This window comes from Oncorhynchus kisutch, linkage group LG28 (assembly GCF_002021735.2).
Source record: "Oncorhynchus kisutch isolate 150728-3 linkage group LG28, Okis_V2, whole genome shotgun sequence".
Taxonomy (NCBI): domain Eukaryota; kingdom Metazoa; phylum Chordata; class Actinopteri; order Salmoniformes; family Salmonidae; genus Oncorhynchus; species Oncorhynchus kisutch.
The window spans coordinates 6,823,123-6,846,598 of NC_034201.2; the positions used below are offsets into that span (position 1 = coordinate 6,823,123).

At 42.7% G+C, this 23,476-nt stretch overlaps 2 protein-coding genes across 4 annotated transcripts; one reads left to right on the plus strand and one right to left on the minus strand.

The window, feature by feature from the left end:
- Positions 1-7,995: 7,995 nt before the first annotated feature.
- LOC109873233 (lipocalin) lies at positions 7,996-10,239 on the plus strand. The gene is made up of 6 exons (XM_020464846.2): positions 7,996-8,195; positions 9,132-9,271; positions 9,335-9,414; positions 9,507-9,614; positions 9,772-9,873; positions 9,980-10,239. Exons 1-6 carry the CDS (start codon positions 8,100-8,102, stop codon positions 9,997-9,999), a joined length of 546 nt encoding a protein of 181 aa, XP_020320435.1. The 5' UTR covers positions 7,996-8,099; the 3' UTR covers positions 10,000-10,239.
- A 226-nt stretch (positions 10,240-10,465) lies between these two features.
- Positions 10,466-22,863, minus strand: LOC109873134 (zinc finger Y-chromosomal protein 1-like). Of its 3 annotated transcripts, XM_031807676.1 has the most exons (9): positions 22,509-22,863; positions 20,981-21,077; positions 19,630-19,770; positions 18,699-19,034; positions 18,405-18,551; positions 18,216-18,296; positions 18,004-18,138; positions 16,119-16,265; positions 10,466-14,280 (listed from the first exon to the last, which is right to left on the minus strand). In XM_031807676.1, the coding sequence occupies exons 3-9, from the start codon at positions 19,670-19,672 to the stop codon at positions 13,013-13,015; spliced, it is 2,157 nt and encodes a 718-aa protein (XP_031663536.1). In that variant the 5' UTR covers positions 19,673-19,770; positions 20,981-21,077; positions 22,509-22,863; the 3' UTR covers positions 10,466-13,012. The 3 variants fall into 3 exon arrangements, with proteins under 3 accessions (XP_031663536.1, XP_020320277.1, XP_031663537.1); XM_020464688.2 differs by lacking the exon at positions 19,630-19,770 and having other exon boundaries at positions 22,509-22,860; XM_031807677.1 differs by lacking the exons at positions 19,630-19,770; positions 22,509-22,863 and having other exon boundaries at positions 18,699-19,096.
- Positions 22,864-23,476: the final 613 nt, after the last annotated feature.

The following is a 23,476-nucleotide window of genomic DNA, read 5'->3' on the forward strand; positions in this document are numbered from 1 at the left end:
AGCATGATGTTTCCACCCCCATGCTTCACAGTAGGAATGGTGTTCTTTGGATGCAACTCAGCATTCTTTATCCTCCAAACACGACGAGTTGAGTTTTTACCAAAAAGTTATATTTTGGTTTCATCTGACCATATGACATTCTCCCAATCTTCTTCTGGATCATCCAAATGCTCTCTAGCAAGCTTCAGACGGGCCTGGACATGTACTGGCTTAAGCAGGGGGACACGTCTGTCACTGCAGGATTTGAGTCCCTGGCGGCATAGTGTGTTACTGATGGTAGGCTTTGTTACTTTGGTCCTAGCTCTCTGCAGGTCATTCACTAGGTCCCCCCGTGTGGTACTGGGATTTTTGCTCACCGTTCTTGTAATCATTTTCACCCCAGGGTGTGAGATCTTGTGTGGAGCCCCAGATCGAGGGAGATTATCAGTGGTCTTGTATGTCTTCCATTTCCTAATAATTGCTCCCACAGTTGATTTCTTCAAACCAAGCTGTTTATCTATTGCAGATTCAGTCTTCCCAGCCTGGTGCAGGTCTACAATTTTGTTTCTGGTGTCCTTTGACAGCTCTTTGGTCTTGGCCATAGTGGAGTTTGGAGTGTGACTGTTTGAGGTTGTGGACAGGTGTCTTTTATACTGATAACAAGTTCAAACAGGTGCCATTAATACAGGTAACGAGTGGAGGACAGAGGAGCCTCTTAAAGAAGTTGTTACAGGTCTGTGAGAGCCAGAAATCTTGCTTGTTTGTAGGTGACCAAATACTTATTTTACACCATAATTTGCAAATAAATTCATAAAAAATTCTACAATGTGATTTTCTGGAATGTTTTTTTCTCATTTTGTCTGTCATAGTTGAAGTGTACCTATGATGAAAATGACAGGCCTCTCTCATATTTTTAAGTGGGAGAACTTGCACAATTGGTGGCTGGCTAAATACTTTTTTGCCCCACTGTAATATTTGTTTCTGTACCCAAAACAGTGATCAACAGGATGAGTTCATATTGCCCTAACCAATCATTAAAGACTCATTAAAGACTCCACACATCTATTACACACTCATTCATATTTAGTCTGTACTATTCCAGCTTCTAGGCCACTTCAATTCTAGGATTAAACCATTTTTTAAAACAATTTCTTATTTAGCTAAAGTAACAGGTGTTCACATGGTTGACTGTGTAGTTACTGTGTTGTCATTTCCTTCCCCTCAGTGATGAACTGGCTTCATAAAGTGGCTGACGTTGGTGAGCAATAGCTGTCTGTTTGTCTGTCTGTCCTTTCTGTCTGTTTGACTAGCTTCTAGTAGTGATTCACACAATCATTTATGATTTGTCAATTAAGGAAAATATACAGTGTCTGTAAGACAGGTGAGCATGGTACAGCTAAGAATAACTGTATGAAAGCAACAGAGTGTGCAAAGCTTTCATCAAGGAAAAGGGTGGCTCCTTAGAATAATCTTAAAAATATAGAATATATGTAGATTTTGAACACTTTTTTGGTTACAACATGTGTTATTTCATAATTTTGATGTCTTCACTTTTATTCTACAATTGTAAAAATTGTAAAAAAAAATATATATATATATAGACAAACCCTGGAATTAGTAGGTGTAACTAAACATTTGACTGGTACTGCAAGTATTCAGACACTTTTCTATGAGACTCGAAATTTAGTTCAGATGCATCCTGTTTCCATTGATCATCCTTGAGATGTTTCTACAACTTGATTGGAGTCCACCTGTGGTAAATTCAATTGATTGGACATGATTTGTATATATAAGGGCCCACAATTGACAGTGCATGTCAGAGCAAAAACCAAGCCATGACGGAAATGTCCACAGCGCTCCAAGACAGGATTGTGTCGACGCACAGATCTGGGAAAGGGTACCAAAAATGTCTGCACCATTGAAGGTCCCCAAGAACACAGTGGCCTCCATCATTCTTAAATGGAAGAAGTTTGGAAACACCATCCAAATATTTATTTATATATTCTTAATTCTGTTCCTTTTCTTTAGATTGTGTCTATTGTTAGATATTACTTGTTAGATATTACTACACTGTTGGAGCTAGAAACACAAGCACTTCGCTATACCCGTAATAACATCTGATATACACGTGTATGTGACTATTTCTTTTTGATTTGATATAGAGCTGGCTGCCCAGCCAAACTGAGAAATCGGGGGAGAAGGTCCTTGGTCAGGAAGGTGACCAAGAACTCGATGGTCACTCTGACGGAGTTTCAGTGTTCCTCTGTGAAGATGGGAGAACCTTCCAGAAGGACAACCATCTCTGCATCACTTCACCAATATGGTAGGGTAGCCAGACGGAAGCCACTCCTCAGTAAAAGGCACATGACAGCCTGCTTGGAGTTTGCCAAAAGACGCAGGCGTTGAGAAACAAGATTCTCTGGTCTGATGAAACGAAGATTGAACACTTTGGCCTGAATGCTAAGAGGCACGTCTGGAGGAAACCTGACACCATCCCTACGGTGAAGCATGGTGGTGGCAGCATCATCATGCTGTGGGGATGTTTTTCAGAGGTAAGGACTGGGAGACAAAGAGGATCGAAGGAAAGATGAACGGAGCAAAGTACAGGGATTCTTGATGAAAATCTGCTCCAGAGTGCTCAGGACCTCAAACTGGGGCGAAGTTCACCTTCCAACACGACAACGACCCTAAGCACACAGCCAAGACAACGCAGGAGTGGCTTCGGGACAAGTCTCTGAATGACCCTGAGTGGCACAGCCAGAGCCTGGACTTGAATCCGATTGAACATCTCTGGAGAGACCTGAAAATAGCTGTGCAGCGACGCTCCCCATCCAACTGTATCACTGCCTGGTACTGCAGGGCTCTACAGAGGGTGGTGCAGTCTGCCAAACGCATCACTGGGGGCACAGTGCCTGCCCTCCAGGACACCTACAGCACCTGATGTCAAAGGAAGGCCAAAAAGATCATCAAGGACATCAACCACCCGAGCCATGGCCTGTTCACCCCGCTATCATCCAGAAGGAGAGGTCAGTACAGGTGCATCAAAGCTGGGGCCGAGAGACTGAAAAACAGCTTCTATCTCAAGGCCATCAGACTGTTAAATAGCCATCACTAGCCAGCTACCCCCCCGGTTACTCAACCCTGTACGATAGAGGCTGCCACCCTAAATACATAGACATGGAATCACTAGCCACTTTAATAATGGAACGCTAGCCACTTTAATAATGGAACGCTAGTCACTTTAATAATGGAACGCTAGCCACTTTAATAATGGAACGCTAGCCACTTTAATAATGGAACGCTAGTCACTTTAATAATGGAACTAGCCACTTTAATAATGGAACGCTAGCCACTTTAATAATGGAACGCTAGCCACTTTAATAATGGAATCACTAGCCACTTTAATAATGGAATCACTAGCCACTTTAATAATGGAATCACTAGCCACTTTAATAATGGAATCACTAGCCACTTTAATAATGGAATCACTAGCCACTTTAATAATGGAATCACTAGCCACTTTAATAATGGAATCACTAGTCACTTTAATAATGGAACGCTAGCCACTTTAATAATGGAACGCTAGCCACTTTAATAATGGAATCGCTAGCCACTTTAATAATGGAATCACTAGCCACTTTAATAATGGAATCGCTAGTCACTTTAATAATGGAATCGCTAGCCACTTTAATAATGGAATCGCTAGTCACTTTAATAATGGAATCACTAGCCACTTTAATAATGGAATCGCTAGCCACTTTAATAATGGAATCACTAGCCACTTTAATAATGGAATCACTAGCCACTTTAATAATGGAATCACTAGCCACTTTAATAATGGAACGCTAGTCACTTTAATAATGGAACGCTAGTCACTTTAATAGTGTTTACATAGTGCTTTACTCATCTCATATGTACAGTTGAAGTCGGAAACAATTCCTGACATCTGATCCTCTTACTTAGGTCTGTTAGGATCACCACTTTATTTTAGTAGCATTATTTGGTAGCATTACCTTTAAATTGTTTAACTTGGGTCAAACGTTTCGAGTAGCCTTCCACAAGCTTCCTACAATAAGTTGGGTGAATTTTGGCACATTCCTCCTGAAAGCGCTGGTGTAACTGAGTCAGGTTTGTAGGCCTCCTTGCTCGCACACGCTTTTTCAGTTCTGCCCACACATTTTCTATGGGATTGACGTCAGGGCTTTGTGATGGCCACTCCAATACCTTGACTTTGTTGTCCTTAAGCCATTTTGCCACAACTTTGGAAGTATGCTTGGGGTCATTGTCCAGTTGGAAAACCCATTTGTGACCAAGCTTTAACTTCCTGACTGATGGTTCATGGTTTGGATGGTGTTCTCCAGTATTTATGCTGCAGTAGTTTATGTGTCGGGGGGCTAGGGTCAGTTTGTTATATCTGGAGTACCTCTCCTGTCCTATTCGGTGTCCTGTGTGAATCTAAGTGTGCGTTCTCTAATTCTCTCCTTCTCTCTCTCGGAGGACCTGAGCCCTAGGACCATGCCCCAGGATTACCTGACATGATGACTCCTTGCTGTCCCCAGTCCACCTGGCCGTGCTGCTGCTCCAGTTTCAACTGTTCTGCCTTCTTATTATTCGAACATGCTGATCATTTATGAACATTTGAACATCTTGGCCATGTTCTGTTATAATCTCCACCCGGCACAGCCAGAAGAGGACTGGCCACCCCACATATGCTCTCTCTAATTCTCTCTTTTTTTCTCTCTCTCGGAGGACCTGAGCCCTAGGACCATGCCCCAGGACTACCTGACATGATGACTCCTTGCTGTCCCCAGTCCATCTGACCGTGCTGCTGCTCCAGTTTCAACTGTTCTGCCTTATTATTATACGACCATGCTGGTCATTTATGAACATTTGAACATCTTGGCCATGTTCTGTTATAATCTCCACCCGGCACAGCCAGAAGAGGACTGGCCACCCCACATAGCCTGGTTCCTCTCTAGGTTTCTTCCTAGGTTTTGGCCTTTCTAGGGAGTTTTTCCTAGCCAACGTGCTTCTACACCTGCATTGCTTGCTGTTTGGGGTTTTAGGCTGGGTTTCTGTACAGCACTTTGAGATATCAGCTGATGTACGAAGGGCTATATAAATAAATTTGATTTGATTTGTTCTTTGGCTTGCAAGTCTCCCCCCTTTTCTTCCAAACATAACGATGGTCATTATAGCCAAACAGTTCTGTTTTTGTTTCATCAGACCATAGGATATTTCTCCAAAAAGTATGATCTTCATCCCCTTGTGCAGTTGCAAACCGTAGTCTGGCTTTTTTATGGCAGTTTTGGAGCAGTGGCTTCTTCCTTGCTGTGCGGCCTTTCAGGTTATGTCGATATAGGACTCGTTTTACTGTGGATATAGATATTTTTGTGCCTGTTTCCTCCAGCATCTTCACAGGGTCCTTTGCTGTTGTTCTGGGATTGATTTGCACTTTTCGCACCATAGTACATTCTTCTCTAGGAGACAGAACACATCTCCTTCATGAGCGGTATGATGGCTGCGTGGTCCCATGGTGTTTATACTTGCATACTATTGTTTGTACAGATATACGTGGTACCTTCAGACATTTGGAAATTGCTCCCAAGGAGGTATTGGCTGATTTATTTTGATTTTCCCATGATGTCAAGCAAAGAGGCATTGTGTTTGAAGGTAGGCCTTGAAATACATCTGCATTGACACCTCACATAGGCTAATTGACATCATTTGAGTCAATCAGAAGCTTCTAAAGCCATGACATTATTTTCTGGAATTTTCCAAACTGTTTAAAAGGCACAGTCAACTTAGTGTATGTAAACTTCTGAGCCACTGGAATTGTGATACAGTGAATTAATCTGTCTGTAAACAATTGTTGGAAAAATTACTTGTGTCATGTACAAAGTAGATGTCCTAACCGACTTGCCAAAACTATAGTTGTTAACAAGAAATTTGTGGAGTGGTTGAAAAACGAGTTTTAATGACGCCAACCTAAGTGTATGTAAACTTCCAACTTCAACTGTATATACTGTATTCTATTGAACTGTGTTTTAGTCAATGCCACTCCGACATTTCTCGTCCTAATATTTATATATTCCTTAATTCCATTCTTTTACTTTTAGATGTGTGTATTGTTGTGAATTGTTAAGATACTACTGCACTGTTGGAGCTAGGAACACAAGCATTTCACTACACCCGCAATAACATCTCCTAGATATGTGTATGTGACCAATACAGTTTGATTTGATAATAGCCGGTTGATGTGATTACAATCTTGTGGGTTGACAGATATACTTTCCCCCAAAACTTTGCAATTAAATGTTAACTGCAAAGTAGGCTTAGCCTACCTGGCAAAAGTATGTCATGAGTAAGTACATTCTTATCGATTATTTGTTATTTGCCAACTTTGCCATGAAATGAGCAGCAGCAGTACAGAACCATCCCTAGACCAGCACATAAGGCAGAACACTGCGCAATTAAAGGGCCAGATGCTCAATTAAATAAAAATGTTAGTTTCCTTCCAGACCTAAAAAATAATTGTCTTCTAATGTGATTGAAGCACTGACATAGACTCAGAATATCTGATTTTGTTGTTTTCTCTATGAACAATTGTAATTTTGAGTGAAACCCCCCCAAAATCTAAAACCAGGAAAAATACAACTGAGAAAACATAAGCACAGGTTTTATAGGGCTCTCTTGGAGTTTTTTTATTAACCATTATTTTACCAGGTATATTGACAAAACATTGTGCACTACTTTCTCTTACACTAAGGACCCGGGAAAGTTGCAGGAGAGAGGAGAATGTGCCTATTTCTAAAGCTAGAAAAAAAATGAGTAGCTTGTTTCCTTTATTTAACTAGTCAGTTTAGAACAAATTCTTATTTTCAATGACGGCCTGAACAGTGGGTTAACTGCCTTGTTCAGAGGCAGAAAGACAGATTTTTACCTTGTCAGCTCGGGGATTGGATCTTGCAACCTTTCGGTTACTAGTCCAACACTCTAACCACTAGGCTACCTGCCACCCCAAATGTAGCTCTCATGCTAGAAAATGTTGGAGACCCCTGATCTATACCATAGAACATAGCACAGTAATAACAAAACTTGCATGCATGGTTGTTCAGTCAGTAGACTAAAATCCCTTGTGTTTTTTCAAATCTTTTTAAATACATTAAATTCAATATTGGATTGAATAATGATATGTTTCAAGACCCCTGTACCAACTGGCAAGGTACAATATGTGAGCTGTAGGTGTGTCTGTTCCATCACAGTATGTCTACCGCCTCCAACAAGAGCAGAAAATTAACAACGGGCAAATAGATTTTAAGAACTTATGTAAGGATTACTTGCCCGAAGCAGTATTATTTAAAGAGATAAACCACTCAAAATATATGTGGAAATTCATGTTAAGTTGTATTTTGAATTGACTATACCTTTAAAATTGTGTTGACCTGAGATTATATGAAACTAACATTACATGTGGTCTTGCTCTTTTACTACCCTCAAGCAAGGTTTTACACTGATAGTTAAAAGTTCACATTAAACCGCACACACACACACACACACACACAAAGAAAGATACAGGGATTGTGTGTTAGGGGGTGCTCTGTTTACCATCTAAAGTGCTGACAGTTAGATTTGATTCACTAGTTCCTGCCCACAGAAAGCACTGGAGGGGCAGATACTGCTTTGTTTATCACTGTCCGTCTATTTTGGCTGCTGGTATTTTATTTTCTAAATTGATGGGCTGTTGCATACAAGAGCTTTCAGCCCATTTCACATGCACTCACATGCACACACGCCTACACATATTACATGATGCTGCTCCTGTTTGAACCCGTGATCTCACCACCTCCGGGGTTCTTTAGAGGTTAGGAGTGGGAGGTCACAGCCACACCCCCAACAAGCCCCATCTCCACCCATGGGTATTGTGTGTGTGTCTAAGAGGCGGGGGATAGAGATGGTAGCAGGTAGCAGCTTGTGTGTGTGTATGGAGGGGGGGGGGGGTATGCTCTACAGTAAACCCATGCTCTACAGTATATATAGGAGTGAGAGGTAGCTAAGAAAAGCAGATCTCCTGTTTTGTCCTTTATAATTCTTGATACTGACCCTGCTCTGCTGTAGCCATGACGACCATGCTGCTGAGCGCACTAGGAGCACTGCTCTGCTCCTTGGTTGTCACCGCTGAGGTCATGCCCCAAGGAGACTTCAATCTACAGGGGGTAAGAGAGAGAATGAAGAGAGGGATCAGAAATCAGCGTTACATTGAAAATCAAATGACGAGGAACAAACTAGGGATTATTATGGAGAAAAAAAGAAACGTTAGGAGAAAGAATACAGAAAGGAACCTGTGATGAAAACAAGATTCAAATGGATGAAGACAAATGTGGGAATTCTAGTGACACATTGTTGGGTGTTCATATTGAGACAATAGCTTTTGAGATGTTCATTCATGAATGATTCAGGGCTATTTCAGTATCAGCCCTCACAGATTTAAAGAACCACTGAACACGCCAATTGGCACGTGGGTTTTTCTGTTGCTCATTAGAAAAAAGAATTTTCAGTCTTGGAGGTGTGTTTCCTGGCCGATTACACATTTGGTTATTGATGTTTGTCCCCCATGAGACACTGTAGCCTATTTCACCTCCTCAAAATCCCCAGAGTGAACTAAATAGAAATAGAAATCTGTAATTAATTTTGACGTTTTTGCCAAGGATGTTTTAGTTGTGCAGCTTTACATCTAAGGTGTTTAGTGCAGTATTTCTCAAGCAAGGAAATGCTTGAGTTGGTGTCTTATGTGAACAGTCGGAGCTGCTGAGCAGGTCTGTCTCACTGTCTAATGCTATTAGATAGAGCGCAATCACCGCAGCTGTTCACCCCATGTTAGTGGGCAAATTGACATCCTCAAATCAAAACCCAACCTTCCTTTACCCGTTGTGACGCATGGATGTTCCAAACTCCATAATTATCCTGTTTACACTTCGAAGTCAATTTTGATTCTAGAATAACTTTCGGACTCATATTGATGCCACAGATGCCGTTTTCATAGGGATCTGTTGCTTTTCAAAGGAAGCCGTTCTTTAAGGTTGATACGTTCTGTGACCCCTGCAGACAGGAATGAGGAGGTGATGTAATCTAATCGGGGCTGGTTTTTGCAGGTGGCAGGAAAGTGGTACGTGATTGGATTTGCCACTAATGCCCAGTGGTTCGTCAAACACAGGGCCGACATGAAGATGGGCACCACCATGCTGACACCAACTGCTAACGGAGACCTGGATATTGCATATTCTAGCCGGAAGTAAGTAAGAGAGAAAGAGAGAGACATTGTGCTGATTCTGTATTAACTGTATTGTCTCTGTAGCGCTGATGGCTCCTGCTGGAGAATGAACCACCTGGCCAAGAAGACAAAACTTGCGGGGAAATTCATCTACAAGAGCGAGCGTAAGTCTACAACCTATAAACACATACACACACAGTGTACTAATGGGCATATGTGTGATATTGTAAATTCAACTCCCTCTCGTCCCCTCCAGGCTGGAGTAATGAAAATGACATGCGTGTCGTTGAAGTTAAGTATGACGAGTATGCTCTTATTCACACCAAGACCAAGGGTGTTTCAGCTGTGCTCACCAACCTGTATGGTACGATACTTTCCATTCCTCTGCAAAATCCTATGACTCAGTCTCATTGTTTCACTATTCCTTTCCCCGTCATTTGTTAGAAATCTTATATTACAAAATATTGCATCCTTCCACAGTATATTTAGTGTGCCATGCACTACATGTGTTGTGTCTACAGCCCGTGGGACAGACCTGGGCCCTGACCTGCTGCAGAAGTTTAGGCAGTTCTCCCTGGACAATGGCATTCTGCCCGAAAACATCGCTATCTTCCCCAAAAATGGTACATCCCATCTCTGTTTGTGAAGTGTGTTGAAGTTGGACAATATTTCTGGATAGAAGTGTGGAACGTCTCAGACTTATTATCAACTGCCTTTTCTTTTCGGCAGATGAGTGTCCCGCTGCGTAACTTCATCCATCTTCTTCACTTTGCTCCCTTGATCCTTCTGCATGGCTTTGCTACTTGATGGTTCGACCCATGGCCACTGTGGCAACCATAAATCATCTTCAGCTGCAGTGATCCATCAGACCACACCGTAACATGCATCTGCATTACCTACTGAAGCTCAGCGTAGCTGGTTAGGCAATCTTATAACCTTAGTTTTTCACTTCCCTGATTGGTTCCAATAAAATACTGTCCTGTGCTTTTTTCCGTTTGTCAGTCATTCTACTCGTCGGATGACTAGAATTATGTTGGGTATTTAATACCTCTGATCCTAAGATGTAACGTTAGCTGCTTTAGAAGTCTGTGTTGATCAAATGTAATGTAAACCCAGCTCTAAAAGTAACCTTGGTGTACCATCATTCTATTGAAAATGTTATCCTACTTCTTGCCAGTACATCCATAACACAGCTCTGATTCCTCCTTTTGTTTGTTAAGGGTTTACATCTACACACTTTATTTACAAATGTGTACAAAACAATAATTTACCTCCTATAGAATTCTAGTTACACTGAATTATACAACAAAGTTCATGATGATGAAATAAATATAAAAACAAAAATGATCACAGGGGAAGGAACTGTCGAAGCGAGTACAAATATACCACCAGTCTTTACAAGTTGTATTTCTCCTCAGGGGACTAATGCCTCTCCCTGGCCACTAGCATAAGTAGATGTGTGTTTGGGTAAAGGAAGTATGTTGTGGTCATGAGTCTGTGGTACCAGATCTAGTGCAATCTAACTCTGAAGGCCTTGCTGGCGCTACATCCTATTTCAGGTGTCTGATAATCAAGCTTATTAGGGGTTAAATAATCTGTATGAAGATGGGTTTAGGGGTTGGTTCTAAATGATACTGCTTACCTGTTAGATTCCCCCACCCCCATGGGATAAACAACCACATCTAGTATCTTATTTTGTGTAAAGAAGTGAATCAACTGAAAGAAACCGCAGCTTTTACAATGGACATGGCTATTTGCTATGATGCAGTCAACTCCTTCTTCAGGCATTGTCCATGACCAGACAGACAGTTCTCAAAGCAACAAAGATATGATGACATGGAGATGTGGGGTCAGAGCACCACGAAGCACAACACGCTATGAAAGTCCCGCCTATTACCTAGTTCAAGTCCTGTTTTTTGAATGGGGATCAAGCTTACATGATCAAATTCATGAAAATGTGGTTATTTAAGACATGTCAAATTATATTTGTACTCGTGGATTAATTGACTTATACCTGATGCCTTTAATAGGGTTTCCAATTGCATTTTAATATTCTGTAAAAAAACAATCATAAAATCCATTGGATAAAGGTGAATTAATCCACAGATACAAATATGTGACAATTTTTTAACATTTAAATGAACACATTTTCATGAATTTGATGATATAAGCTTGACGCCCATTCAAAAACAGTACGGGACTTGAACCAGGAAGTAGGCAGGACTTGCATAGGGTATAGAGACACTACAACAATGTGTCTTAACTGACACATCCCTCACAACTGGCACTCAACCACATAAAAAACACATTCTCTCAGTGTCTGAGCATTCAAAGCATCAGGTGTAATTCACAAGTTCATGATTACTGCATTCATAGTTCATTAAATATATTGGCAAGTGCTATTCGAATAAGAGTTCATCTCGACCACTCTGCACAGTGGACCTGCTTTTTCACAGCAGGTGAATGTCCATTTCATTGTGTGAATACAGCTTGTAGATTACATTTAGTCTTAGTTGTGTGTCAACAAGTAAAAGTAGGATTAAAAGTTGCTACTTTAATAACTGGACTGTTGGCTGTGGAGTAAAAACTCATGTATGAATCTACAAAGACCTCAGACTCTTGCACATCCTACAATGCACACGTTCACCAGCAGGGGTACATGCAGACAAAGTGCAAGTATGTACAGGGCTTTGTCACCTGATTCCATAGGCCTTACCCAGGTATATGTACACTTATATTCATTTTCAGTTGCAGAAAAGTTAGCTTGAGAGTCTCTGGGGTAATAATAACAGAAGATGTTCCATGTTAATGCAGCGAACAGACAGACACATCCTGAACAAAAATATAAACAACATGAAAAGTGTTGGTCCCATGTTTCATGAACTGAATTGAAAGTCAAAAGAAATGTTCCATGCGCACAAAAAGCTTTTCTCTCTCAAATTTCATGCACAAATTTGTCAACATCCTTGTTAGTGAGCATTTCTCATTTGCAAAGATAATCCATCCACCTGCCAGGTGTGGCATATCAAGAAGCTGATTAAACAGCATGATCATTACACAGGTGCCCCTTGTGCTGGGGACAATAAAAGGCCACTCTAAAATGGAACGTTTTGTCACACAACAGATGTCTCAAGTTTCTAGGGAGTGTGTAATTGGCATGCTGACTGCAGGAATGTCCACCAGAGCTGTTCCCAGAAAATTGAATGTTCAATTCTCTACCATAAGCAGTCTCCAACTTTCTTTTAAATTATTTGGCAGTATGTCCAACTGGCCTCACAACCGTAGACCATGTGAATGGAGTCGTGTGGGCGGGTGGTTTGCAGATGTCAACATTGTGAATAGTGCCCCATGGTAATGGTATGGGCAGACATAAGCTGCAGACAACGAACACCAAATTGCATTTTATCGATTGCAATTTGAATGCAGAGATACCATTGCGAGATCCGAAGAAGAGGTGTCGCGCTGCATGAGACAAATGGTGGTCGCACACCAGATACTGACTGGTTTTCTGATCCATGCCCCTACTCTTAAATGTATCTGTGACCAATAGATGGATATTTGTATTCCCAGTCATGTGAAATCCATAGATTAGGGCCTAATGAATTTATTTCAAGTGACTGATTTACTTAAAGTTCATATAACTCAGTAAAATTTTGAAATTGTTGCATTTATATTTTTGTTCAGTATACACACATACATACAATTGATTACGGTGTGGTAGTGGTTCCATCTGTGTTTTTGTTGTGGTAGGTTATGCCAGGGTCACTCTGCTTGCACTAAGTCCTTGTGGTGGCGTGCGATATGCTGGCTCTTCTCCGAGGGCCTGCGGAAGCCTTTAGAGCAGATCTCACAGCGGTGGGGGTAGTCTTTTGTGTGGATGGAGATCACATGGCGCTTGAAGCCCGAGGCATCCCCAGAGCTGTAGTCACAGTACTGACACTGGTACACCCTCCTCTCCCTGGGCCCCTTGGCCATGCCCGCAGCACTAGAACTAGCACCAGGTACCAACACCTGCTTCCTTGCCACCGGTGGACTGGCAGGGGAAGGCCCCAATAAGGTCCTTTTGGGCCCGTTCTTTTCAGGAGAGGCCTGTTGCTCCTTGGTGTGGACCGACAGGATATGGCGACTGAGCACAAAGGGGTCCGCGATCTTGAAGTTGCAGTGTCGGCACTGGTGCAGTTTCTTGGCACGGTGCGACGCAGAGTGCTTCTTCAGTTCAGACGGCCGGTGGAAGCCTTTATCGCAGACGGCACATTTGTGGGGGTAGTCCTTGGTGTGCACCGATATGATGTGGCGCTTCAGGTCACTGGAGTTGGAGCTCTTGTGTTCACAGTGGGCACACAGGTGGGTTTTGGCCTCCTCGTGCGTCAGACCGTGCTGCAGCAACTCCTCCTCCTCAGCAAACGTTTGGAAGCAGCGCTCACACTTGAAGGGCATCTCTTTGCTGTGCTTGGTCTTGACATGAGTCTTCAGGTTGGAGGAATCTGCCGACTTGTAGTCGCAGTAGAGGCAAGAGTAAGGCTTCTCGCCGGTGTGCGTGCGCATGTGTTTCTTCAGCTCGGAGGGGTGCCGGAAGCCCTTGCCACATTCCACACAGATGTGGGGGAAGCTCTTACTATGGACAGCCAGCAAGTGGCGGTTGAGCAGACCTTGTTCAGCCGTCTCGTAGTCACAGAACTTACACTTGTGCATCTTGTTGGCCTGTGAAGGCACCGGACTCTTGGGCTCACGGTGGTGGTGCTGCAATCGATGCGAGAAGAGCACCGCCTGCTGGTGGAACTCCTTGCCACACACCTCACACTCAAACAGACCCTTGCTGCTCAGCGTGTGCCCCTCCATGTGGTTATGAAGGCTGGCCTTCTTGTTGGTGGTGAAGTCACAGTCCGTGCACTGGTACTTTTTCCTGGTCAGGACATCCTGGTGGTGGTTTTTGGTGTGGCGCTTCAGGAAGCCTCGTGACTTGAACTTCTTGCCACAGAGCATGCAGGGGTACACTGTCAGAGGCTGGCCATACGGACCAATAATGATGGCTGGAATGGGAGACAGATACAAAATTCATGACTCCCAGATATCACATGATCTTTATTCAGAAATGAAACGTGTGAAAACCTGTGCAGAGTGAGTTTGACAATCAGCTGACTTTATAAAATGACCCGCAGTTGCCCAGCCCATAGAATCAGTAACATATACAGTCAGGTGCAAAATGATTGGCACCCTTGATAAAGATGAGCAAAGACGACTGTATAAAATAACAACACAAATACTGCGCTATATTGTATGCTCAGAAATTTGGAAAATGATTTTATACTAATACAATTGCTTAGAGAAAGAATTTGTTTAACAAATAAATCTCAAAACTCCCATTGGAGAATCTGGAGAGATTCTGTATGGAGGAATTGTCTAAGACCCATTCCAATGTGTTCACCTATCTCATAAAACCTTTTAGAAAACGGTTTAGTGTCATTATGCTCGCAAGGGAAGGGTGCAGGTATATTGAATTCAGGGGTGGCAATATTTTTGACCCATCCCCTATCTTTTAGATGCATTTTGTTTGTTAAGCAAAAATGTCTTTCTCTGAGCAATTTGCACACAAAATACATTACTTTTGTATCTGCACATACACTACATTACCAAAAGTATGTTGACTCCTACTCGTCGAACATCTCATTCCAATATCATAGGCATTAATATGGAGTTGGTCCCCCCCTCTGCTGCTATAACAGCCTCCACTCTTCTGGGAAGGCTCTCCACTAGATGTTGGAACATTGCTGCGGAGACTTGCTTCCATTCAGCCACAAGAGTATTAGTGAGGTCGGGCACGGATCTTGGGCGATTAGGCCCGGCTCGCAGTCAGCGTTCCAATTCATCCCAAAGGTGTTCGATGGGGCTGAGGTTAGAGCTCTATGTAAGCCAGTCAAGGTCTTCAACACAAACAATTTCCACTTTGTGCACAGGGGAGTTGTCATGCTGACACAGGAAAGGGCCTTCCCCAAACTGTTGCCACAAAGTTGGAAACACAGAATCGTCTAGAATGTCATTGTATGTTGTATCGTTAAGATTTCCCTTCACTAGAACTAAGGGGCCTAGCCCGAACCATGAAAAACAGCCTCAGACCATTATTCCTCCTCTGCCAACCTTTACAGTTGGCACTATGCATTCGGGGCATGGTGAAGCGTGATTCATCACTCCAGACAACGCATTTCCACTGCTCGGCAAGCTTTACACCACTCCAGCTGACGCTTGGCATTGCGCACGGTGATCTTGGGCTTGTGTGTGGCTGCTAGCCAATGGAAACCCATTTCATGAAGCTCCCAATGAACAGGTATTGTGCTGACATTTCTTCCAGAGGCAGTTTGGATCTCAGTAGTAAGTGTTGCAACCGAGGACAGAAGATTTTTACGCACTTCGGCACTCAGTAGTCCCGTTCTGTGAACTTGTGTGGCCCATCACTTCGCGGCTGAGCCGTTGTTGTTCCTAGACATTTCCACTTCACAATAACCGAACTTACAGTTGACCAGGGCAGCTCTAGCAGGGCAGTAATTTGACAAACTGACTTGCTGGAAAGGTGGCATTTTATGATGGTGCCACATTGAAAGTCACTGAGCTCTTCAGTATGACCATTCTACTGCCAATGTGAAGACTATGGAGATGGCATGGCTGTGTGCTTGATTTTATACACCTGTCAGCAGCAGGTGTGGCTGAAATAGCCAAATCCACTCATTTGAAGGGTTGTCCACATACTTTTGGAATTGTAGTGTCGCTCACTATTTGTATTAATTATTTTACAGTGTTATTTGCTCATCTTTGTCAAGGGTGAAAATACATTTGGGACCTGACTGTAGTTCAGTCCCATCTGACAGCTACGTACCTGTCTGGACCTGGCGAGGCTCAGCCCTTGTTCTCCTATTCTTGTTCCGTTGCCTGCTGACCTTGTCCACTCCGTCTGACTCGTCAATGTGCAGCAGCGCACTGGCGGCACCGTTCCGGTTCTCACAGCTTTCACTGTCCTCAGATCCTGGAATCACATCGTAAATGTTGAATGCAAATGCACACCTTCTCTCAACACTGCTAGAGCAGAGATGCAGTGCATTCGGAAAGTATTCAAACTTTTCCCACATTTTGATACGTTACAGCCTTGTTCTAAAATTGATTAAACTGTCCCCACCCTCATCAATCTACACACAATACCAAAGCAAAAACATGGTTAGAATTTTTTGCAAATGTTTTAAAAATAAAACACTGAAATATCACATTTACATTTGTATTCAGGCTCTTTACTCAGTACTTAGTTGAAGCACCTTTGGTAGCAATTACAGCCTTGAGTCTTCTTGGGTATGATGCTATAAGCTTGGCACACCTGTATTTAGGGAGTTTCTCCCACTCTTCTCTGCAGATCCTCTCAAGCTCTGCCAGGTGGATGGGGAGCGTCGCTGCACAGCTATTTTCAGGTCTCTCCAGAGATGTTTCATTGGGTTCAAGTCTGGGCTCTGGCTGGGACACAAGGACATTCAGAGACTTGTCCCGAAGCCACTCTTGCAATGTCTTGGCTATGTACTTAGGGTTGTTGTCCTGTTGGAAGGTGAAACTTCACCCCAGTCTGCGGTCCTGAGCACTCAAACAGGTTTCATTAAATATCTCGCTGTACTTCGCTCCGTTCATCTTTCCCTCGATCCTGACTAGTCTCCCAGTCCCTGCCTCTGATAAACATCCCCACAGCGTGATGCTGCCACCACTATGATTCACCGTAAGGATGGTGCCAGGTTTCCTCCCGATTTGACGCTTGGCATTCAGGTTAAAGAGTTCAATCTTGGTTTCATCAGACCAGAGAATCATGTGTCTCATGGACATAGTCCTTTAGGTGCCTTTTGGCAAATTCCAAGCAGGCTGTCATGTGCATTTTACTGAGGAGTGGTTTCCATCTGGCCACTCTACCATAAAGGCCTGATTGGTGGAGTGCAGCAGAGATGGTTGTCCTTCTGGAAAGTTCTTCCATCACCACAGAGGAACTCTGGAGCTCTGTCAGAGTGACCATTGGGTTCTTGGTCACCTCCCTGACCAAGGCCCTTCTCCCCTGATTGCGCAGTTTGGCTGGGCAACCAGCTCAAGAAAGAGTGGTGGTTCGAAACTTCTTCCATTTAAGAATGATGGAGGCCACTGTGTTCTTGGAGATCTTCAATGCTGCAGAAATGTTTTGGTACCCTTCCCGAGATCTGTGCCTCAACACAATCCTGTCTTGGAGCTCTACACACAATTCCTTTGATATCATGGCTTGGTTTTTGCTCTGACATGCACTGTCAACTGTGGGACCTTACATAGGCAGGAGTGTGCATTTCCAAATCATGTCCAATCAAATGAATTTACCACAGGTGGACTCCAATCAAGTTGTCGAAACATCTCAAGGATGATCAATGGAAACAGGATACATGAGCAAAATTTCGAGTCTCATAGAAAAGGGCCTGAATACTTATGTAAATAAGGTATTTCATTTTTTTTATATATACATTTGGAAAATGTTCTAAAAACCCGTTTTCGCGTTGTCATTATGGGGTATTGTGTGTGTAGATTGATGAGAATTAAAAAATATATGTAATCCATTTTACAATAAGGCTGTAATGTAACAAAACGTGGAAAAAGGAAAGTAGTCTGAATACTTTCCAAATGCACTGTACTTATCACTAGAGTACAGAAGAGCAACAAGACTTTATCTGCCCTGTTAAACGATACATTTGTATATATTAGTGTGTGTCACTGACCATAAGCGGCTGCCCAAGCCACAGGCATGAAGTCCTTACTGAGAGCCGTGCCATCGTAAGACCGCTCATGGGTCACTGGCTCCTCACCCCCCACCACCACCTCCATGTAAACCTCATCAGATATCTTTGATGCACCTGCAGGAAAACACACTAGTTGGAACACAATCGTAAAACACACACACTCTCTCACACACACCGAATGCATTTCTTACCATGGTCCCCCTGAGACATGTACACCATCTTCTCTCGGAGCGTTCGGCCTGTAGAGTCCGTCAGTCCGTCCTCCGTTTCTCCTACGCAGACATCCACACAATGTCTTAATAACCCTCAGTGATCAACTACCGTGGGTTATATTATCCCTCTTTCTAAGTGCATTAAACATGATTCAAATGTCTCCTTACCCAGGTCATCCTCCCCAGAGTCTGCCTTGAAGATGTACACCTTGATCACCTCCTGGCCATCCTCGTCCTTCTCCACCTGGTCCTCCACGGCTCCCTCCACAGTCACCTCTGTGCCGTCGTCTGACACCATCTTGCCTGCCTCATCCACTGGAGGGAGAGGAAAAGAGAGCGAGTTAAGAGATCCACTCACTGCTGATCATTAGTCTGACTGCAATGTTTTCTTTATAAGAGGCCAGGTGACTGAGTGAGGGCTATTGATGTAGAACTGGAAAAGTGAAGCAGGATGGTGCTCACAGGAGATCATGAGGTAGTCCCCACAGCCATCTGTGTCTTGCTCTGGGTCCAGTTCATCCTGGGCATGCCCGTCTGCCACCATCTCATCCTCAGCCATGTCCCCCATGGCAACGCCTTCGTCCTCCCCCTCCAGCGACATCACACATGTCTCCACAGCAACCTCCTCGTCCTCGTCGCAGTGCACATACTCAGACACCACGTCCTCAACCGCATCCTGGATCACCAGCTCCTCTGGAGCGAACCCATGCACCGCCATTCCCTCCCCCTCCCCCTCCGACACAAGCACCGTCTCCTGCAGCTCCACCACAAACTCCTCCCCTCCAGCACCACCCTCATCTGGAACACACCAACACAGGAACAGGTGGATATCTTCCGTGTTGGCCTACATAAACATATCGCTGCAGACATACAATGCCTTCAGAAAATATTCACACCCCTTGACTTGTTCAACAAGTGCACCAGCTCAAATTTAAAATGGATTCAATTTAGATTTTTTTTGTCACTGGCCTACCCACCCCATAATGTCAAAGTGGAATTATGCTTTTCTAAAGTTGTACAAATTAATTAAAAATTAAAAGCTGAAATGTCCTGAGTCAATAAGTATTCAACCCCTTTGATATGGCAAGCATAAATAAGTTGAGGAGTACAAATTTGCTTAACAATTCACATAATAAGTTGCATGGACTCAATGTGCGCAATAATAGGTGTTCAACATGATTTTTAAACGATTACCTCATCTCTTTACCCCACACATAAAATTATCTGTAAGGTCCCCCAGTCGAGCAATGCATTTCAAACACAGTAAGTAGCCTTGCACAGTAAGTAGCCCTGCACGAGCCATGGCTTGTGCAAGCTGGAACAGCTCATAGGGCAGGTTTATGTAGCTTGATGTACCCCCTGGACTGGACGTGAGTCTATTGCAGGACCTTACCCCAATCTATCTCCTTAATGCTGAGTGTCAAGCAGAGACGCATCAGGTCGCATTTTTACAGTCTTTGGTCGAGCAGTGAATTTCAAACACAGATTCAACCACAAAGACCAGGGAGATTTTCCGATGCCTCACAAAGGGCACCTATTGGTAGATGGGTAAAAAATAAAAGCAGACATTGAATATCCCTTTGAGCATGGTGAAGTTATTAATTACACTTTGGATGGTGTATCAATACACCCAGTCACTACAAAGACACAGGCATCCTTCCTAAATCAGTTGCCAGAGAGGAAGGAAACCGCTCAGGGATTTCACTATGAGGCAACGGTGACTTTAAAACAGTTAGAGTTTAATGGCTATGACAGGAGAAAACTGAGGCTGGATCAACAACATTGCAGTTACTCCACAATACTACCCTAACTGACACAGTGAAAAGAAGGAAAATATTAATACTGCAAAAAAGTGGCAAAGCAAACTTTCTGTCCTGAATACAAAGTTTGTGTTTGGGGAAAGTACAATACAGTACTGAGTACCACTCTTCAAGCATAGTGGTGGCTGCATTATGTTATGGGTATGCTTGTAGTCGTTAAGGACTGGGGAGTTATTCCAGGATAAATAAATTAGCTGAATGGAGCTAAGCACAGGCAAAATCCTAGAGGAAAACTTGGTTCAGTCTGCTTTCCACCAGGCACTGGGAGATTAATTCACCTCTCAGCAGGACAATAACCTAAATCACAAGGTCAAATCTACACTGGAGTTGCTTGCCAAGAAGACAGTGAATGTTCCAGAGTGGCCGAATTACAGTTTTGACTTAAATCTGCTTGAAAATCTATGGCAAGACTTGAAAATTGTTGTCTAGCAATGATCATCCACCAATTTGACAGAGCTGGAAGAATTTTGAGTGGAATAATGGGCAAATATTGTACAATCCAGGTGTGCAAATCTCTTTGAGACTTAACCAGATAGACCCACAGCTGTAATCACCACCAAAGGTGGTTCTATCATGTTTTGACTCAAGGGTGTGGATACTTATGTAAATTAGATTATTTCTGTATATCATTTTCAAGAAATGTGCAGAAATTTCTAAAAACATGTTTCACTGTGTCATTATGGGGTATTGTGTGTAGATGCGAGAAAAATATATTTTTTCATCCATTTTGAATTCAGGCTGTAACAACAAAATGTGGAATAAGTCAAGAGGTATGAATACTTTCATAAGCCACTGTATGAATGCACTCTTACAAAGAAAATAGCTATAAAAATTAAAAAAGCTTTTAAGAAAAGTTTTATTTTTGTGCATAACAAAGAACAGTACAGGGAAATACTTGAATGCTCAGTGAAACGTAGCTATTACCTGATCCATGGAGAATGATTTTAGGATCCTGGGAATGGAGTGCAAGCCTTGTCTCATCCTCATCCATTGTCCTTACACCTCATTTGTCACTGCAGCACTGGAGGAAAGAATTGACCAGTCAAATCACAGTCACATAGGCCTAATGGTTAACCCAAAATATTAGTCTACCATATTCAAATCCTAAATCTCACTCAAAGTATTATTCTCTCTAACAAGAAATACATATCATTACAATGTAACAGGTATCATTATGCCCATGTGTTTCCCCTCCTGTGAAATGTAGTCATGTCCTAATCTTTCTGGATATAAATTATATTGGTCTGCATTTTATTTGGTGGTAAACTTCTAAACTATTTTAGCTATATTACATGGCACACTGCCTAAACCAAAAAATAGGAAGGGTATAGGCAGCTATGTGATTAGGTTTATTTAAGCTGTGATAATAAAGATAAAATCCTTATTTTGTTTCTTAATGTGCTTTGACGTCACGAGAGATGTTTTCAGCCATGCAAATACTATCTATCGATCTTAATCCTCATAGTCATGCAAAGTGAAAAAAATATATGCGGTTTTACTCGCCGAAATGCATCGAGAGATAAACAAGAGGTTTTGAGCGACGCAGCACATTTGTCATCCCAATTCCCCCACGGTCAAATCTGACAGCAGTGGTCTGGCACACAACAGCGTGGGAGAGCGAGACAAGCAGTGATGCTTCATGAGGACACGCACAATTAGATCAACAAACTCAAACCTTTAACTATAGCCTAAATGGGAACAAATTCAGTACAAAAATGGCGCTTGCTGTAATTTACCTCGATATTTACACAAAAAGACAACATTTAAGGCAAAAGGTCAAAACATTTAATTTCAAAAGTATCCGGCGGTCGCAGTAAAATGGTTACATAACATCAAAGATTAGACTCTAGCTAAATGTGGTCGTTTAAGTTATTTAAAAAAAAGAAGTGAAAGGCAGCTTTGAGCGAGCTAGCGTCAAGGGAAACATGACAGCTGACCCAACCCACACATCCGTGCGATAGTAAACATTAGTGCATAGCTAATGTTAGCAAGTTCGCGAGCCACCCGAAAGGTTTATTGCTAAGTATGGCGGCTAGCCTGCCTAGCTAAAGCATATTTCCTTCAGCGTTTTCAAAAACAGATGTGCGCCATTTTGATGGAGATCCCCGGACAAACATTTTAACCACTGGCGCTGTTAATGCAGAGCAAATATAATCTCTGTACAATATCATATTTTAACATGGTAACTATACTGTTCAACTTTGTGGGTGGTATCTGGCTAATAGCAGACTATAATGTTACCGATGTTTCGAAAAATCCCCTCGCTGATTTTCTAGGCCGTAATTATGGCCTATTGAGGCCGGGGACCAAATAAGCAAGAAGGCACAACCCCTCGTACGCTTCTCCACTTTTCAGATAGAAACATAGAATAATGTACATGCAATCACAAATGTAAAGCATTACCTATGCTCCGTGCACATAAAAAAAAAAAAAAAACGCATGACCTGCTTACCAGATTGTGTAGTACAGGTTGGCCTCACGATTTCCAGGCCGTCCGGTTTCCCCAGACTCGGGCAGGATTCAATCGGGAGTTTGTGCTAGCTGGGCGGGCCGCTGAGGCGCAGGGAGGGAGGGGCCGAGACTTTCGAAGCTCCACTGATAATCGCTACAGCCCCCAGCTCCGCCAGCACCAAGGCCGCCGTCAGCACTCACGTCACAGCCCGAAAGTCGTAGGAAAATGCGGAAGAAGTCTGGACACCCAACTGCTGGTAGTTATAGACAGGCCACGATCAGGGACACAGCAATTGTGCTCCATTATGGATATTTTACATCGCGGCTGTTTTCTTTGCATACCATTTGAAAGCCTGGTATAGTGTGCTTAGTTTATTTATGTATGTCGCTAAAAATCATGAACAAACTGCGATGATGTTCGACATTTACTCCTACTACCATTAGCCAGATACAATTAGCTAATCATGTTACTACCCGCTTTACAGGTTAATTTGACTGCTACAGATTTGCCAGTGATTGACCACTTCTACTTCTTGATCAAAATCATTTGACACATGGCATTTTCTTTATTCTTAAAGTTGATATCCCTTGATGATCTTCTCTCATACCTGCAATTTGATTATACCTTCAAATATGATCTGTATCAGCACATCGTTTTAATGTAACAGGAGAGAGACCAGCTGTCAGGGTGCTCGATCTTAGCGTCTTTTGCTGCAGAAGTAAATGCTCTACCACCGTTTTTGCCCAGGCCTCAGGTAGAAGCAGTAGAAAGAACACTTACACAAACGGTAGCCTATTCTCCAATAAGTGTCCCCATCTGTAACAGGTGTAAAATATACTTAGTATTTTACTGAAAATCTCTCAGATTTATTTTCATGTATTATTTTAAGGTTATTTTGATATGTATTACACTACTTTCAAGAGTTAACTATTTTATTGTATTTTCTAAATTGCATTGATGTTGTGATG

Bases quoted from the DNA above. Each gene is read 5' to 3' on its own strand.
- LOC109873233 (XM_020464846.2), top strand. From the start codon at position 8,100: ATGACGACCATGCTGCTGAGCGCACTAGGAGCACTGCTCTGCTCCTTG. The intron at 8,196-9,131 runs GTAAGAGAGAGA...TGGTTTTTGCAG, and splicing joins GAGACTTCAATCTACAGGGG to GTGGCAGGAAAGTGGTACGT. The intron at 9,615-9,771 runs GTACGATACTTT...TTGTGTCTACAG, and splicing joins TGTGCTCACCAACCTGTATG to CCCGTGGGACAGACCTGGGC.
- LOC109873134 (XM_020464688.2), bottom strand. From the start codon at position 21,047: ATGGATGAGGATGAGACAAGGCTTGCACTCCATTCCCAGGATCCTAAA. The intron at 19,035-20,980 runs GTAATAGCTACG...GGTGTGTTCCAG, and splicing joins AATCATTCTCCATGGATCAG to ATGAGGGTGGTGCTGGAGGG. The intron at 14,281-16,118 runs GTACGTAGCTGT...CTCCCATTCCAG, and splicing joins GCCTCGCCAGGTCCAGACAG to CCATCATTATTGGTCCGTAT.